The 15,624-nt window shown below is 32.3% G+C and overlaps 1 protein-coding gene across 1 annotated transcript in view; it reads left to right on the top strand.

The window, feature by feature from the left end:
* Nucleotides 1-15,624, top strand: part of ERBB4 (erb-b2 receptor tyrosine kinase 4) — a 988,299-nt gene that overhangs the window by 721,189 nt on the left and 251,486 nt on the right. The window contains exons 13-16 of the mRNA XM_006908488.3: nucleotides 146-278; nucleotides 4,703-4,796; nucleotides 8,367-8,521; nucleotides 15,202-15,276. Of these exons, the coding sequence (XP_006908550.1) occupies nucleotides 146-278; nucleotides 4,703-4,796; nucleotides 8,367-8,521; nucleotides 15,202-15,276 (457 nt within the window). The remainder of the gene's footprint in view (nucleotides 1-145; nucleotides 279-4,702; nucleotides 4,797-8,366; nucleotides 8,522-15,201; nucleotides 15,277-15,624) is intronic.

The raw sequence follows: 15,624 nt of genomic DNA, 5'->3' as shown, positions 1-15,624 counted from the left end.
GGATAGGCAATCAAAATTTTCTGCCACAGATCTCTTTCAAACAAAGTCCTACAGAAATAGTTCTACTTAGGGAGATTAATCTTAAAATTGTAGTTTAGACACAGGCTTCTGTTTATTTCCTCCTTGATTTTGGTGTATTTTTCAGCTGCTGAAGGAATGGTGTGTAACCATCTGTGTTCAAGTGACGGCTGTTGGGGACCTGGGCCAGATCAGTGCCTGTCGTGCCGTCGCTTCAGCAGAGGAAGGACCTGCATAGAGTCTTGTAACCTCTATGATGGGTAAGTCATCTTTCATGTCACCTTTACCTCATGACCTTTGAGGTACTGATTGGTTCAGATTCATAAAGAAGAATATTATAAAATTACAGTATGTGTGTACTGTCCAAGATTTTTAAGGAGAGCTCTTATTGCATAAAGGATACAACATATAGAATAATTATTTTAAGAGTAAATAATATTATTTGAAATAAGTCCAAATATATAGTGACTGTTATCCATATTTTAAAAAAAACATCAAAATAGGTAATTCTTAAATTATAGCAACTTATCTTAAGCAAAATTGAAAAATAATTTCTATTTTCCTTATAAAGGAGATTGTTATAACTAACCTTTCCTCTATATGTCCCAGTAATCTTTTTTTGTCATATTTTCCTATTAATTTTCATCTGCAATTAATACACAAATTTTATTTTTCATTTAGGTTGCATATCTATTTGATTGTATATTAGGAATGACACACATTCTATGAATCTGACAACGACTTAGCCCTATAAAAAAACTACTTTCATAGTTTCTAGTTGAATAGGTTTTTCTAAGTGTTCTGCCACTTTCTAAAGATAACCTAAGCAATATTTCAAATCAAGTGTGTTAAATTCCTCCTAATACTACAATAATCACATTGCCAACAGTAAAACCTAGTATATACCTGGTTGCATGGCATTTCATATGCTCATAAAATCACTTTATTATAACTTGCCATTTCATGCATCATAGTTGTCCTTCGTTAGTGTGATAATGCATTTTTTAGTACTGTCCCTGAGTCGATTTTTTTATATTGCTCACAGAAAGAATTTGTAACAGTTTTGTAAAAGTGTATTTTTAAATTTCTTTATTTCATTTCTTCTTCTGCCTCATGAATTATCTCATTTTAACAACTGTTTTATGATCCCAGATAACATTGCACTATTGCGTTTTATAACAGAAGGATAAAAAAGTCTGTATCAAATGATATTGCTATGTCTCTCTTTTGAAAAATGACCAAAAGAATTCTGTTCATGAAATGTATGGGGAAAAGATTAAATTAGAAAATTAAGTATAAAAAATTTTTAAATAAGAAAATTTTTAGTTTCTCAGGAAAATTCTAGCTTTTAATTTTGTAAAATATAGTCAGTTCATAAATTTGATAATGAATAGCAAATTAGGTGGTTTGTCTCATCAAAATGTATTGATGCTTGTTTATTTCTGTACATAAAGTATCTCAGATCAAAATATGCTTGTTTGTGTGTGGCAATTGATGCCACTAGACTGAAACTAATAGACTTTAATTCCATTAAGTAAATGACACATTGAAAGTTTATTGAAAATATAAACATATTTGCAGTTTTAAAGAAGTAAAGGATTCTAGGAATCATGTTATCTCACAACAGATTCATGTAATCAGTGAAAATTTGTAGAATTAAGTATTGGCCAAAGTCATAATATTGTAGAAGAACCAAGCCCTAAGAAATTATACTCACAGGGTTAATTTGAAAAATAATCAATTAAAATATCTCGTAAGAGTCTAATGTAATTCTTGCCTGCCCAATGATAGATTTCCCCAACTCCAATCTTGAGGTATTGGCCAGTTTCTTCCAACATTGCCTGGCGGTTAAAACAGCTTTTGAGGAAGAATGAATTGAAATTCTAACTTTATCACTTCCTAGTTGAAATATCCAACCTTGGACAAATAACCTAATCATTGTAAACTCAGTTTTCTTACATGAAAATGGGAATGGTAATGGTGTCAACTTCATACAATAGTTGCAATTATCACATGAGAAAATAGGTAATAAATTATTATTAGAGTTTCTGTTGTTAAAATTGTTATTATTTCCTTTCTGTGCCTATCAATCTGAACTGATTAAATGGCTAGATAGAACGGTCATCTTAAAAACTGTCAAAAATAAACACAAATTCAGTACAGCATATGTCAAAGTAGGAATCCCTATTAATATACATATAAGAAGGTTGATTGTCATAAGAGAAGAAATCCTAAATGCAGGACTTTTTAATGAGTAAAAAGAAAATCAGTCAATTTTGGCTGTTAACATTCAAATTCAGGTAATTTGAGTCACTATATTTTGGCAACTCTCAAGTGCAATGCACACACAATTCAAATGAAAGAGAAAGCTAAGTGCAAGTGGACTCATTTTTTCTTAAACCTGCCTCTGTGGTTAAACACTTCTGAAATTTTAAAAACACGGAAACATCATGAAGAATGTCAGTCTAAGCTCTTTGTAGGCATTTATACTTTTAATAATCACAACCTCTCATTGAAACACTATTTTTACTTTTAACAGAGGATACTTAGGAAACTCAATCTTAGAGAACTTAAGGGATTTAAGGCCTAGAAATATTATTTAAATATGGGATTTAAGTATGGGAAAGACTTAACTTCAAAGCATTTGCTTTTGATCACAGGATTGGCTAAGGTAGCACACACACGACACAACTGTAAGAAATGTATAGCAGCAAAAAACAAGCAATGAGAAACTCTGTATCCGAAGTGCAATGGACTGACTTGTTAGATTAGATTCTAGTGAAAGGGAGTCTGTGGCAAAGCCATGGTAGCATCACTGGGGGACAGGGAAGAAAAGCAGTGATGGAGACCATGACAATGAAGAGCAAAAGGAATAGAAACTTCAAGGAGAACCCGTTCTGAGAGCAGAAAGGAGCCAGAAGCTACACATGGAAGGCTAGGCTACAGAAGAAAAGTCAGCTAGCTTGTCTCTATAATTTTTTTTATCCTGTATTCACTTTACTTAAACTCTATGTGTAGGAAATGAGGTTTTAGAGAAGAAAAAGAAAGCATGACATATGTTTTAGTATTTTGAAAATTATGACCTTTATTTTGTATCCTTTGGTCACCCTTTAAAAAAAACTATTTTCAGAACCAGTAATTTGCTGATGATCACAGGCTTTGCTGTAAATGTAACATAATCTCATTATACAGATATACTTCCAAAACTAGGTTTTTTTTTCATATTCTGAAGATTTCATCTTCAAATACTCTATATCTCTCATGTTGATAAAACATAAAAAAGAAAATCTGTTTTTATGTAACTGAGATTTTAAACTTAAGAAAATTTATAAAACTTTAACTTATAGCAAACTAGCACCTCACTTTAAAAATTTAGAATGCATGTAACTGAATATTTGTATCCATGTATAACTAATCCATTGATTTATGTTATTTATTTTGAAAAACCAAATTTAATTATTTTGCCTGGGAGTAGATGTAGTCTTAATTTGACCACCGAAAATAGAGCCCACTCTCTGGACTTCTATCATTTATTAAGGCTTTATAGTAACCAAGTGAGCAAGTTCACCATGAAAAAAATAAATGTTTCACTCAAGGGGAAAAATAAATTTGAATTTATCACCTAATTAATTCATAATTGCCATATTTGCAATGCTATTAGTTTGGAATGGTAGCTCATAATACAAAGACACAAAATAATAAAGTAGCTATAAATATTTAGCCAAGTTTTGTTAATGACTCATAACTGACATTCTAAATTATCTTTACCTAGTATCTCATTCTCTCGTACATTAATGGGAATGGAGTGGTTTAAACATATTGGATATAACTGATAACCAATTACTGAAATGAAAATTTTAGAGTAGATATTGATTAGAAAACTTATATACTGATAACATTTAATATTCAAATAGTCACAGAATGTAAGGTTTTGAGAAGGGATGCCTATCATTCCAGATTTTAATTAGAAAGTTTTAGAAAGTTACCATTAAACTTTTTTTTTTTTAATTTTTATATCACATAGAATTACTACAAAAAGAATTAAACTGAAAAAAGATGTTGTGCTATTAGGTCAATAATATAAGAAAATAAAATCTACCATAAAAAGATATTTTCTGTAATTCTCCAAGGCAGATATTTTAAAAGAAGAAAATAAATCAAAGCATTTTTTAAAGTTTCACCAAAAATAAATTGAAGAGTCTTGGGATTTGAAGGACAAGGATGGGAAACATTCATGTAACTTAGCAACAAGAAAAATACAGTAGTTCTTTCAGAGTTTAAAAAATAAACCTTCCACCAAGAGTAAAATTTTATATGGAGACCAGCCTTTAAGACAGCCTTACTTAAAAAGTTAAAATTGATTCTGCTGTGTCATCAGAAGAGTTATACCTTATTTTTTTTTTTGAGACAGCTATAATATCTCTCACAAGAGAGAGATTTCCTGAATGAGTCTATCGTTGAACCCAACGGAGGGCAAGGAGAGCCATCTGGCTGCAGTTTATCTTTCCTCCTAATGGAGAGCTTATTCCTTAATGTACAGGGAAATGATTCTGATGCTCCTGGCACACAGAGAAACAAACTCTAGAATTTACTCTGCCAATAGGACTTTTAGCAGATGTTACTTCATTCATTAAGTTGACAGCTTGTTTGCTTATACCACCTCATGCAGCTGATGTTTTCACAGTGAATTTCGGGAGTTTGCGAATGGTTCCATCTGTGTGGAGTGTGACCCCCAGTGTGAGAAGATGGAAGATGGCATCCTCACATGCCATGGACCGGTAAGCGTGAAGACATCTGTGGTCATGTTGGCTTATTTATTTTCATGTACGAATATTTATGTCATTGTTCTATAGTCTATCCATCTATTCAATATATATTTATAGCATGCTATGGGGAATCATGTTTGATATTCTACCCTCAAAAGGCTTATCGTTAGTAGTGTAGATAAAATATTTAAAACTTCAATTTCTTAAACATTTATGCCCCAGATCATGTATCGGAAAGGAAAAAAGATATGGAGTTGTCTCTGAAGTTTACAGTGTTGAAAAAAAGAGAGATATGCAAGTAATTCAACTGAAGCTAAATACTTGATAAAATATAAATATGTATAAATTGTTATAGAAACACAGTTGAGGGAGAAACTTTCTTTGGGATGGAAAGTGAAGCATCAAGAAAGACCATAAAGAAGTGATGTTTGAGCTTTGCTTTGAAGAAGAATCTGAAATGCAGAAACATGTAAAGATATGCAGATATTAAAGTTCATATTGTTTTTGAGGTAAATTGTAATACATTCATATCTGTGATTAATTATTTAACTATCATGACACTGTGAAGGTCAGCTGAAACAGGGAGGAAGGCAAATACAAACTAGGACATAAAGCAGTGTGATAAGCACTATGGCAGGGAGGAAAATTGAACTATTAGAATCTAAGGAGAAGATATGGTCAAGAAAGTCTTCATGAATAAGACGACATTTATATAGTTTGAAGTTAGCCCACAGAGAAAAGGATTGCTAACTTTCAGACCTACCTTTGGTTCCTATCATTCAAGTTTTTTCTTAATAATGAGGTCAGTATGAGTTTGTCCTTCCAAAGTGTCATATTCATCCTTCTTTAGACAAATTTCTAGTTTATGTATTGAGTCATCTCTCAGTAGATAATTTCAGGACCAACATTTGGGTATAGCCAAAAACTCAACGTTGCTCCATAAGAATTCATTTTAAAATTAAATAGTACTAATTTTTCCTACAAGAATACTTATTCAGCAATTAATTAGCTTAGGAAAAAAATATCATCGAGCCCTCCAAACTTCCATTAGGCCCCAGTGAGTTTTACGGGAATTTCATCTAAAGAAGGATGTGGAAAACTTGGACAGTTCAGAGGACTACCACAAGAATGATTAAGCTTGGAAAGTCAGACCTCTGAGAAAAAGAAGTGGTGTGATATGGCCTGAAGAATCAAAGTCTAAAAGACAATTTAATATGTAATGATCGCCAAGTAAGTATGCAAAGGGTATAAGCAGCCATTTTCTTTCTCTACTAAGGACAATAATGGAAAATACAATTAATCTGAGGCATGGGAAATGTGGACTCTATAAAGAATGTCATGAAACACAGGGAAATACAATTCCATAGTAGATTATTAAAGCAAATTGAGCTATCGATATGAGACTTCTTTAAAAACTAACATATTTAGGTAACTTCTTGACCGTAAGTCTTAGAATAATAAAGTCTCTTTCAGAGAGACTGAGACTTCAAAAATGTACAATTAGAGTAATCAAAAATTTGGCCATCTCCTCTGAACATGGTAGACTGCAAGAGCAGTCCCATATTTTTTTCTATTCCTCATGCTGCCTACTATGGTATAAAATTATGCTAGTGAATAACTAGTTTATTAGTTTCTTTTAATTTGTATGTTTTGCAGTTTATTTGTCTATTCTTTTGTCACTCAAAAGAATCAAGACAGTTTATAAAATCTACATAAAAACTCTCGAAAGTTAGTCTTTTCAGTTTTCAAAATTATTTGATAACTGAGTGAAAAAAAAGGTTGTTAATGAAATTATTTTGATTGTATAATGACAGCATTGTTTGACTATCTTCTTGAAAATAGAGGAGGCAATACCTAGGCCTAAAATTGTGCATTAATGTCTCTATAGATTAGAGAAAGAAAAAGTAGAGAAAGTTTAGTAAAGTTGGGTCAGGCATCAATGAAAGAGCAGAATATGGATCAAGGAAACCTACTTGATCACTTGATCAGTAAGTCTTGAAATGCTAGGCAGGTAAGAATGCAAAAAATAATTTATCTTATTAAAGTACATTTAAATATTAAATGTGAATTTAATTTTAGTTTTATAATTTTTATATCTTCTGATATTATATAGATATTATATCACAATAATTTTATGGAAAAATAATTTCTAATTTCTAATTGCAACTATAGCAGCCTAATTTACTCATAATAAATTTTCTTTGTGTTCTGCAAGAAGACATCAGTATATCGCTTGTCTTGTACAATAAGTCATGCCACTGAGCATACTTGCACAGTAAATGATTTTGTATAATAGAAGACATTTCGTGCCTAAGTGCCCATGAGCAGGTGTTAAAATTGGAAGCATGTGAAGTATTCTTTTCTGGTAGAAAATAAGAAATTGCCAATAGCAAACTCTTCAGTTTGAATAGGGATTAGGTTTCATAGGATAATTTTTTTTAAAGCTCTAAGTCTCACATTAAAATAGTGAAATAGACAGGTGCTTGATTGAACCTCAACAGTCTCAGGTTTTCCAGAAACCTTTTCCTGATTACTTTTACTTCTTTACACCACTATTCTTCATTAGCATCCTCTATATTTAAATTTTAAAATATTATATCTCTTGGTTTCCAGATGCCTTAGGTTACCAACTTGCAAGTCTGGCTGCTTTTGGATTAACATTATGGAATGATGTTATGCACTCCCATGAATGGACTGATCCCACACTCCCTGCCTAACACATAGCTTTGTGTAAAGTTTGCTTGCTCTTGGCTCCTGAATTCACATCGTTTGTAATTTTAAACCCTATAAAATGAATTATCTCCTTCTGTACTTAATCTTATTTATCTACATTACGTTCAATGTGAACTATCATAATGGTTGAATCAGGTGGACACAGACAGATTTCGAGGAGAAAAGGGCCAGGGAAAGGCATTCCAGGGAGGTGGTCAAAGAAAAGAGGAGGAATCTTATGTCTTTATATGGCTCTCAGTATTGTTCTGAGATTTAGGAAAATCTCTAAAAATAAGTATGATGTGTTTTTTTCGTATTACGAGATAATTTAAAGTTGAGAGTAACCTAGAAATTAATTTTTGTTTGCTTAAACGACCTAATTCTTGACAATTCAATCATATTAAATCTGTTGTTCAAATTTTGTGTTTAAAATTTATTGTTCAAATAGTCATTGTACAACCAAGAGTTGTTCACATCTCACTTCTATATGAAATGTAATGTTACCTAATTCCTATCGTTTCCTTCTCCTCATTAACTATTTAGGAAGAAATCTCCCATATTTCCAGTGATTGTGATGAAATGCCCCTAGGGAAAATGTGTTGTTATCAAATATGGTTGAACTTTAATATTACCAGCAATAAATGACAGAAAGAAAATACGGATGTCCTTCTGGAAAAGTTCTTGGAAATTTTTGCTGATCAAAAAGCTGCAATAGCTCCATCTCCATTTGTGTGACTGAAAATGTTCTCCAAATCCCTAGAGGATTACGGGCTACTCGCTGAAGTCTCGGTAACTAACTCACATGAATACATTTCAGAGGAAATGGCACTGAGTTTTTTTCTCTGTTTTGTTTTGTGTTTCACACTTCAGGGACCTGACAACTGTACAAAGTGCTCCCATTTTAAGGATGGCCCGAACTGTGTAGAAAAATGTCCAGATGGCTTACAGGGGGCCAACAGTTTCATTTTCAAGTATGCTGATCCTGATCGAGAGTGTCACCCGTGCCACCCAAACTGCACACAAGGGTAAGCATCCTTACTAGTCAAGCCCTTAGTCTTGGGTATATTGCTAATCAAAGGTATATTCATGTACCTTTATCCCTGACACAGTCTGCAAAATATATAATGTTCTCATCTAAAATTCTATTTATCTTTATATTTAATGCATTGATTTTAAGAGAAATCTTTTCTAAATGAATAGTTTAAGGAATCAAATTTGTACCCTTTGAAACATTTCATTTAATATTTAACTATATTTTATTGACACCTTCATGAAGCTGGTATTCTTTGTATGGAGTGTAAAAAATTTTTCAAATTTACTGGACATTAAAGTTATCAGAAAAGACAAGACAGTAATCATACTTTGGAGATGTGTGCTTAATAAATCTTTAACAGATGTTTTCTGTTTGTTTCTTTGTTGTTAAAACCAGCTTAAAGTAAGGTTATCTCTCTTTTGATAAATACTGTCTTGGATTGCTCTTTCAACAAAATATAAGCAAAAGTAGTAGCGGCAGAAAAATAAAAGGAACCTAGTGATATGTATTTTAATAAAATTATAAGTGCTTTTTGTGAAAGTGGCTTTATTGCACATTAACCTGTAACAGAATTTCTTTGTTCAATATCGGACAATACAAAGATGGGCACACATTTTTCTATTTCAAAAGGATGCCTTGTAAAGTGAATAAAAATTAGATTTATCTTAGATATTGTTAACAGTTGAATAATAAAGACATGTTACAGAAAGAAGAAAGCACTGAACTCTAAAGGAAATAATATAATGTCATTCATCTAACAAACCCCAATAACTATTTCTTAAAAAGACAACAAATCTATATTAGTAAGGTCTTTTCTTTTTCTTCTTTTTCTTCCCTTCAGAAGGTGAATAATTTTAGAATCGAGAGCAGTTTCATATACTCTACCCTCCTTCTGTCCATAAAACCTCTTTATTGTGAGTCCACATGCATGTGCACACACCCATACAAATACATACACTTGTTGAGAATCATCTCGGATACTTTATATCTAGCAAGAAAGTATGAGATTCCTTAAAGAAATTTTCTGCCAGATGAAGGGCTAGCTGTTAGGGGATATTGAAGAAGTTAAGCATGCAACATTATTTTCTGCCAAAAGGACATCCATTTGCAGATCCTGCTATAACTTGCTGCAGGTCAAGAAATCAGTTTAAGTCGCTCTGTGAAGTGGCAGATCCTCAAAAGGTAAAGTAATATTCTGCCATTCAAATTTAAATTCAGCTTCGAAGAGCTAACACCAACTTATTGGTTTACACATAAGTACATAGGTTGTGGGTACTGAAATAGTCACATAGACACTGTGCTTCAAGGAAACTAGAAGGAATAAACTGCTCCCCTTGAGAGTTTTTAGCAACTCGGGTTAAGAGTATTTCATGAAGAAACTACTGGTACCGCTGGAGCAGAAGAGTCAGCAACAGAAAAGAAAAAACTTTGCCTGCTAAAATAATCATCCACAAGAGGGTTTTATTGTTTTGCAGCTAAAATTAAACCAGTAAATTATTCAATATAATGTTGATGTCAACAGCTGTTGCCATTCAAAATGAGGCCTTTTGCTGTTTTTGCAAATCTAATTACAATGGAGCCATTAGGGAAATGAAAGTGAGATCACAGAGCCATAGTCTGGATGTGTGGCTGGTGTGTCTTCCTCTCAGCCCTTTTAAATCATGATTATATAATAAAAGAAAACATATATTGTAGGGGGAAGTAGTTTTAGGGACAATGAAGAGATCAATTTACCACAGCAACGAAAGTTGGATGTCAGCCAAAAGGGAGTGTGAAGGTGTAATAGGAAACAAATATGACCAGATCATTTGAGAACTTCAAGTAAATAGAAAGGTGTTTTTAAATTCACTGCTAGAGAATGATGGTGAGACAGAATTTAAATATTGTACTCCCTGACATTTTCCAAGGTAATTGGAGTCTGTAATGATTGACTTAGTCCTGAAGGATTTTTCTTTTTGTTTTTATTGATCTTACTGCTGTCCTTTTTCTAATAGTCTTCATCTCATCCAGATGCATTCACTTCATGAAAGTTCCATGGTCCCAGCCTCACAACAGAATTTAGAATTCCCAGCTCCCCTAAATTTTCTTCTGTACACTATTGCTTTGCAGCACTGTGCTTTGAGATCTTTTACTGAAGCTGTGGGGTGCTCGGTACAGCCAGTACCTTCTTTTCACATTGAGTGTGTAGTGATAGAATCTTTCCCAAGAAAGATCACAGGGGCAGTGGGGATGATGGGACAAGACTATTCTTATTGCTAAACACATGTAATTACTAGCCTGTTAGTAAGTGTGAGCTCACCAGGCCAGCTCCATTTTGGAAAACAGCTTTTCTTTTATATGGCAATATTATGTCAGCTAGATAATTCAGGAACCAAGTTAATGGAAATAGTCTTTCAAATCACATTTTTTAAAAGAAAGAACGTTCTTACTTTGAATACTGTTTAATGATTTTCCGAAAATAAAATTATCTGAGCAATACCTTAAAAGCACTTTTACTACTCTAAAAGTACATTAAATATATTGGCTCTAATAAGTTCTTTAGGTACTTTTAAAAATAGGTTATCCATTTAGCACCTATCAGGAGATTCTCACTAATATTCCTAGAGGGGAAAAAAAATATATCTTTTTGTCTTGACTAAAGGGTTTTTATTTTAGCAGCCTTTTCTCATTGAACACCTACTGGTCATCAGATATAGTGATAGCTAAATTTAAAAATGGACAAGACACAGCTCTTGACCACTAGGAAGTCGTAGTACAGTAAATTTTTATTCTTACAATTTATATCCTTCCATTAAGAATCCTTATCCATATTGCGAAATGATTAGCAAGAATTCAAAACTTAGGAATGATGTTCATACTTGAAATCAGCGAGATAGAAATTTTTAAAGAGGACATGTAAACTAAATTTAATATGTAATTAAACGGCCATAAGGGCTGGGATTATGGTTTCCTCACTAATGCCACTTGAGTCCATGATAAATGTCAATTTAATTTTGGTTTTTAGACATGAACTAGGGTGTTTATGTTTAATAAGGCGTCCTTTAAAAATGTTATTCAGTGTTCTTGTTAACATTAGAATCATGATTTCATTTTATTAAATTTCCTCGATACTATAATCTTTTTTTTTAATCGGTTTTCTTTATTTTTTTAAATTTACATAGTAAAAGAATTTCATTGATGGAGAGAAGGAAAGATAGGCTTCTTGTAGAATTATTATCTATACTCTTTTAATTGAAATTGTTAAATGTTCCTCTATTTTCAAAATTTGGAGATTTTGTCAAAATACCTCAATTGTCTTAGTTATATCGAAACGTCAAGGTGCTAGCTTATGTTAAACAGCTCAGTATTTGAAATCACAAGTGCTAGCTTATGTTAAACAGCTCAGTATTTGAAATTCTTTCTTTTTGACATAGTTTCTCCTTCTAATCTGTCAATTTTCTACTTTGGAACACTAATTTTGTTAAAAGTTGTATTATTCCATATCCTTATTCAGTCTGTTATTTGGGATCTTGACTCTTCAAAAGATTGTTTCCATTATTCTGTCATCTTGTTGAATCAATATAAATTGTATGTGCTCATTAGTTGCTTATATAAATAAAGTACAAAAAGTTGAAGTAGATTTACATCTTTAATTACACATTGACCTGTGTTTAGAAAGGATGATGCCCCTTCAGTCATACCCTCATTCTTCTTTGTCTTCCTTTTTTTTTCTTTTATCTCCAGCTTATGTTTAAATCTCAAATATCCTACAAAATCCTCTCAACAAACTTTCTTGACCATGGATCCTGCCCCCTCTGTCTTGTCTTTTATTTTTCCCTTGCCTCTGTTTTCTTATTTCCATTTTTTTCCTCAATTCGCAGCAACCTAAAGTCTAGTGACCTCAACACTAACAACTAAAATACTCTTAGTAGTTCTTATTTTCTGACTTTTCTTTACATTTGACACTGATGATCACCCCATTTCCTGAAGTTCTCTTCTGATTGAGCTTCAGTGATTACTGTAATTAATGATTGCATTCAATTATATTTCAACATGCTTCTGACATATGAGCTCATCTCATGTCATTTCTTAGGTTTCAGTTTCAGTCTCTGCTTTTCTCTTTTATAGATTGTCCTTCAGCCATCTTAACACTTACGTGATTTAAACTTTCTCTTGTATGCTATTTCAAAACTGGTTATTATATTTGTAGCTTCTTCCCCACCCCTAAACTCCACCCTCCAGCCACAAACTCATCTTTCCAACTGCTGAGGAGCATTTTTTACTGGATTGTAAAACAACCACCCTAAACTCTGGATACACGAAATTGAAATTACCGCCCTCTTCTGCCCCAGGACACACACAAAGAGAGATGTTCCTCCTCTTTCATTCTCTCATGAATGGTTCCACTATTTTCAAAGTTAACAATATGAGTCATTCTTAACTCTTCTGATCCTTCCACTTCCATCGTCAAATTAGCCATAACTTTTTTTTTTTTCCTATAACTTCCAAGGTATTATTTGAGTCTGTCCCTTTGCCTCTGTCCTAAGTACCATTTTCCTAGTTTAGTCTTTCATTATCTCTTGCATGGATTAAAACAGTCTCTGTGCTGAAGAAGTCTGCTTGGCCCCTAGCTGACCAGGGAAAAGAGATCTGTGTAAAACACAAAGCCAGCAATTTCACTACCTCTTTAAAACCCTCTAGTGGTTTTCCATTGTTTGTCCGTAAGCAAATACTTTTCAGATTCTAGCTCCTATCTCATGCTCTAGGTTATTTTCTATGTCTCTATTGCTTCATGTGTCTCCTTCATTAAATTGTGAGCTCATTGAGAATGGGCAAATATCTAATACAATTTTTTCTCCCTCCAGCTCCTAAAATAGTAGGAACACTTAGTAGGCGTGCAACAGTTTTCTTTTTTAATAAATGAATGAAGCTCTTTCATTATTTACACTTCTCCTCAAGTTTATTTTCACTTTCAAATATTTTTCTTTCAAAGGTTATTAAAAGCACAGATTACAAACTAACCATAGCTTCCAGATTCTCACTTGGAAATAAGTAGACTATTAATTTTACAAAATGACAATACTGATTTAAAACTATGTGCTCTAGTTATTTATTTACTTATTTTTAAGACTTTATACATAGTATATTTCCCATATATCTGTAATTAAAATTTTCTAGAATTCTCAAAACCAGTCCCCGAAACAAAAACAAACCAATTTTCCACCTATTCTGAATGTTATAACAGATACTTTTGAAGCAGGGAAATAATGACTTTATTATTATGCATAGTTTTATTAATTCATTAATGTTTAGAGTTATCTAAAGACATAATGGACAGTTGGACACTCTTTATTTGTGACTTTTTTTTCTTTATTGTATAGTGATTTTAACTTCAGCTTATTTACCATTTTAGAAATTTAAGTTTGGAAAAAAATTATTTTTATTACCAGCAGAATTAGATAGTTCTGTAAATCATAGCTGTATGATGAATCTCGATAATACACTGGAGCTGTATGTCTTTGATGAGAGAAAAGAGAAAGAAAAATAATTCAAGTACATTGGAGGATGGAAGAAATAATATCTCTAGAATACTTCAAAATGAAATTCTAGGGACTGTACATCAGAATTTTTGTGTGCTTATACAATTTCACTTAAATGTTAATCTCAGTAGAGTTTTTTGTTACCTGGGTCTCAATTTAACCATTTCCTTGAAGAGGATTTATTTATTTATTATTGTTTGAATTAAATGTTATGGTAGTTTAAAAACCGGTTTTTATTTCCTTGTTATGGCACTGCTCTTTTAAAAGAGAATGTCAAGATAAACTACAGTATGGTGAAACCAGTTAATTTGCTTTTTAAATCAAGTCATGTTTAAAGATAAGTATGTTTTAAAGAGAGTCACAACCAAGAAATGGAATAATGAGATTATGTAAAGTTTCCATGAGAATAGCATTAAAGCATGTTAACTCACTTTCTGCCAAAATCAATCTTTAACGAGTATTAAGCATCAGGTTATTATATTCTAGCAAATATCTCATGTTTCCTTTTTTATTGATTTTGGTTTTTTACTTAAACTTAAGGGCATTTAGAAGAAACCGTATACATAAAACCAAGTACAGCCATTGAAATACCAAGTTATTCATCAAGATATATAATCATGAATTGATGCAAATGAATTGAGAGTATTAGAAATGAACTATATGTGTTTGGAAGTTATCCACAGAAACTGAGTAAATGTTCCTTTTCTGTAGACTTGTTTCTTTGCATTCTACTTGGGTGGTATTTGCAGTTCATTTCTGTGTATCCATCCAGTGATAATTCAAGTACATTGGAGGATGGAAGAAATAATATCTCTAGAATACTTCAAAATGAAATTCTAGGGCTAAACTCAGTGGCTTTAAATTCATGGCGTTCCAAAATTGTCTAATAACTATAATTAAGAATTTGACACAATTGGTATTCATCTTATTGATTTTTTTTAATGACTAATTTTTTTCTTTGTATTTTTTAAATTTGGATATTCTGCAGGTGCATAGGCTCAAGTATTGAAGACTGCATCGGCCTGATGGATAGGTACTTGGTGTGCTTGCTTCCCATGTTCTTCCTCGAGGCTCCATGTGTGAGCACTGGTGCATGTGTGTGCATGTCACTGTGAATGGAGAATGATGTTTTCTGTTCTGTAATTGCCTGCAGGTGTAGCGGTCCCACTAGTCATGACTGCATTTACTACCCTTGGACGGGCCATTCCACTTTACCACAACATGCTAGGTAACATCTACCATGTTTCCATTTTGTCACTCAAATTCTTTCCCAGTTATCGTGGATGAAAAGTACTAACCAGTTGGGTGAAATTTATAATATGTTAAATTAAGGAAATTATGAAGAGGCATATAACACTTTTCAAGCCACATTTCCTATTTCTTCCTTTATCAATTATGATTTTAGAATCCAAATTAGTAATAACATTATTTTTTTATTTTGTACAATTTAAACAAAGTTAAATAATTTTGAATTATTAATCTAGAACTTTAATAGAGTATTTTCATTTTTAGTTCTGTAGATGATTGCAAAAAAATATTTTTAAGAGGAATTTGCAAATGTTGATGTATTTTTGTA

This window comes from Pteropus alecto, unplaced genomic scaffold, assembly GCF_000325575.1.
Source record: "Pteropus alecto unplaced genomic scaffold, ASM32557v1 scaffold182, whole genome shotgun sequence".
In the NCBI taxonomy this organism is placed as follows: domain Eukaryota; kingdom Metazoa; phylum Chordata; class Mammalia; order Chiroptera; family Pteropodidae; genus Pteropus; species Pteropus alecto.
Note: the sequence above shows the minus strand (reverse complement) of the source record. Positions and strands in the feature narration are given on the sequence as shown.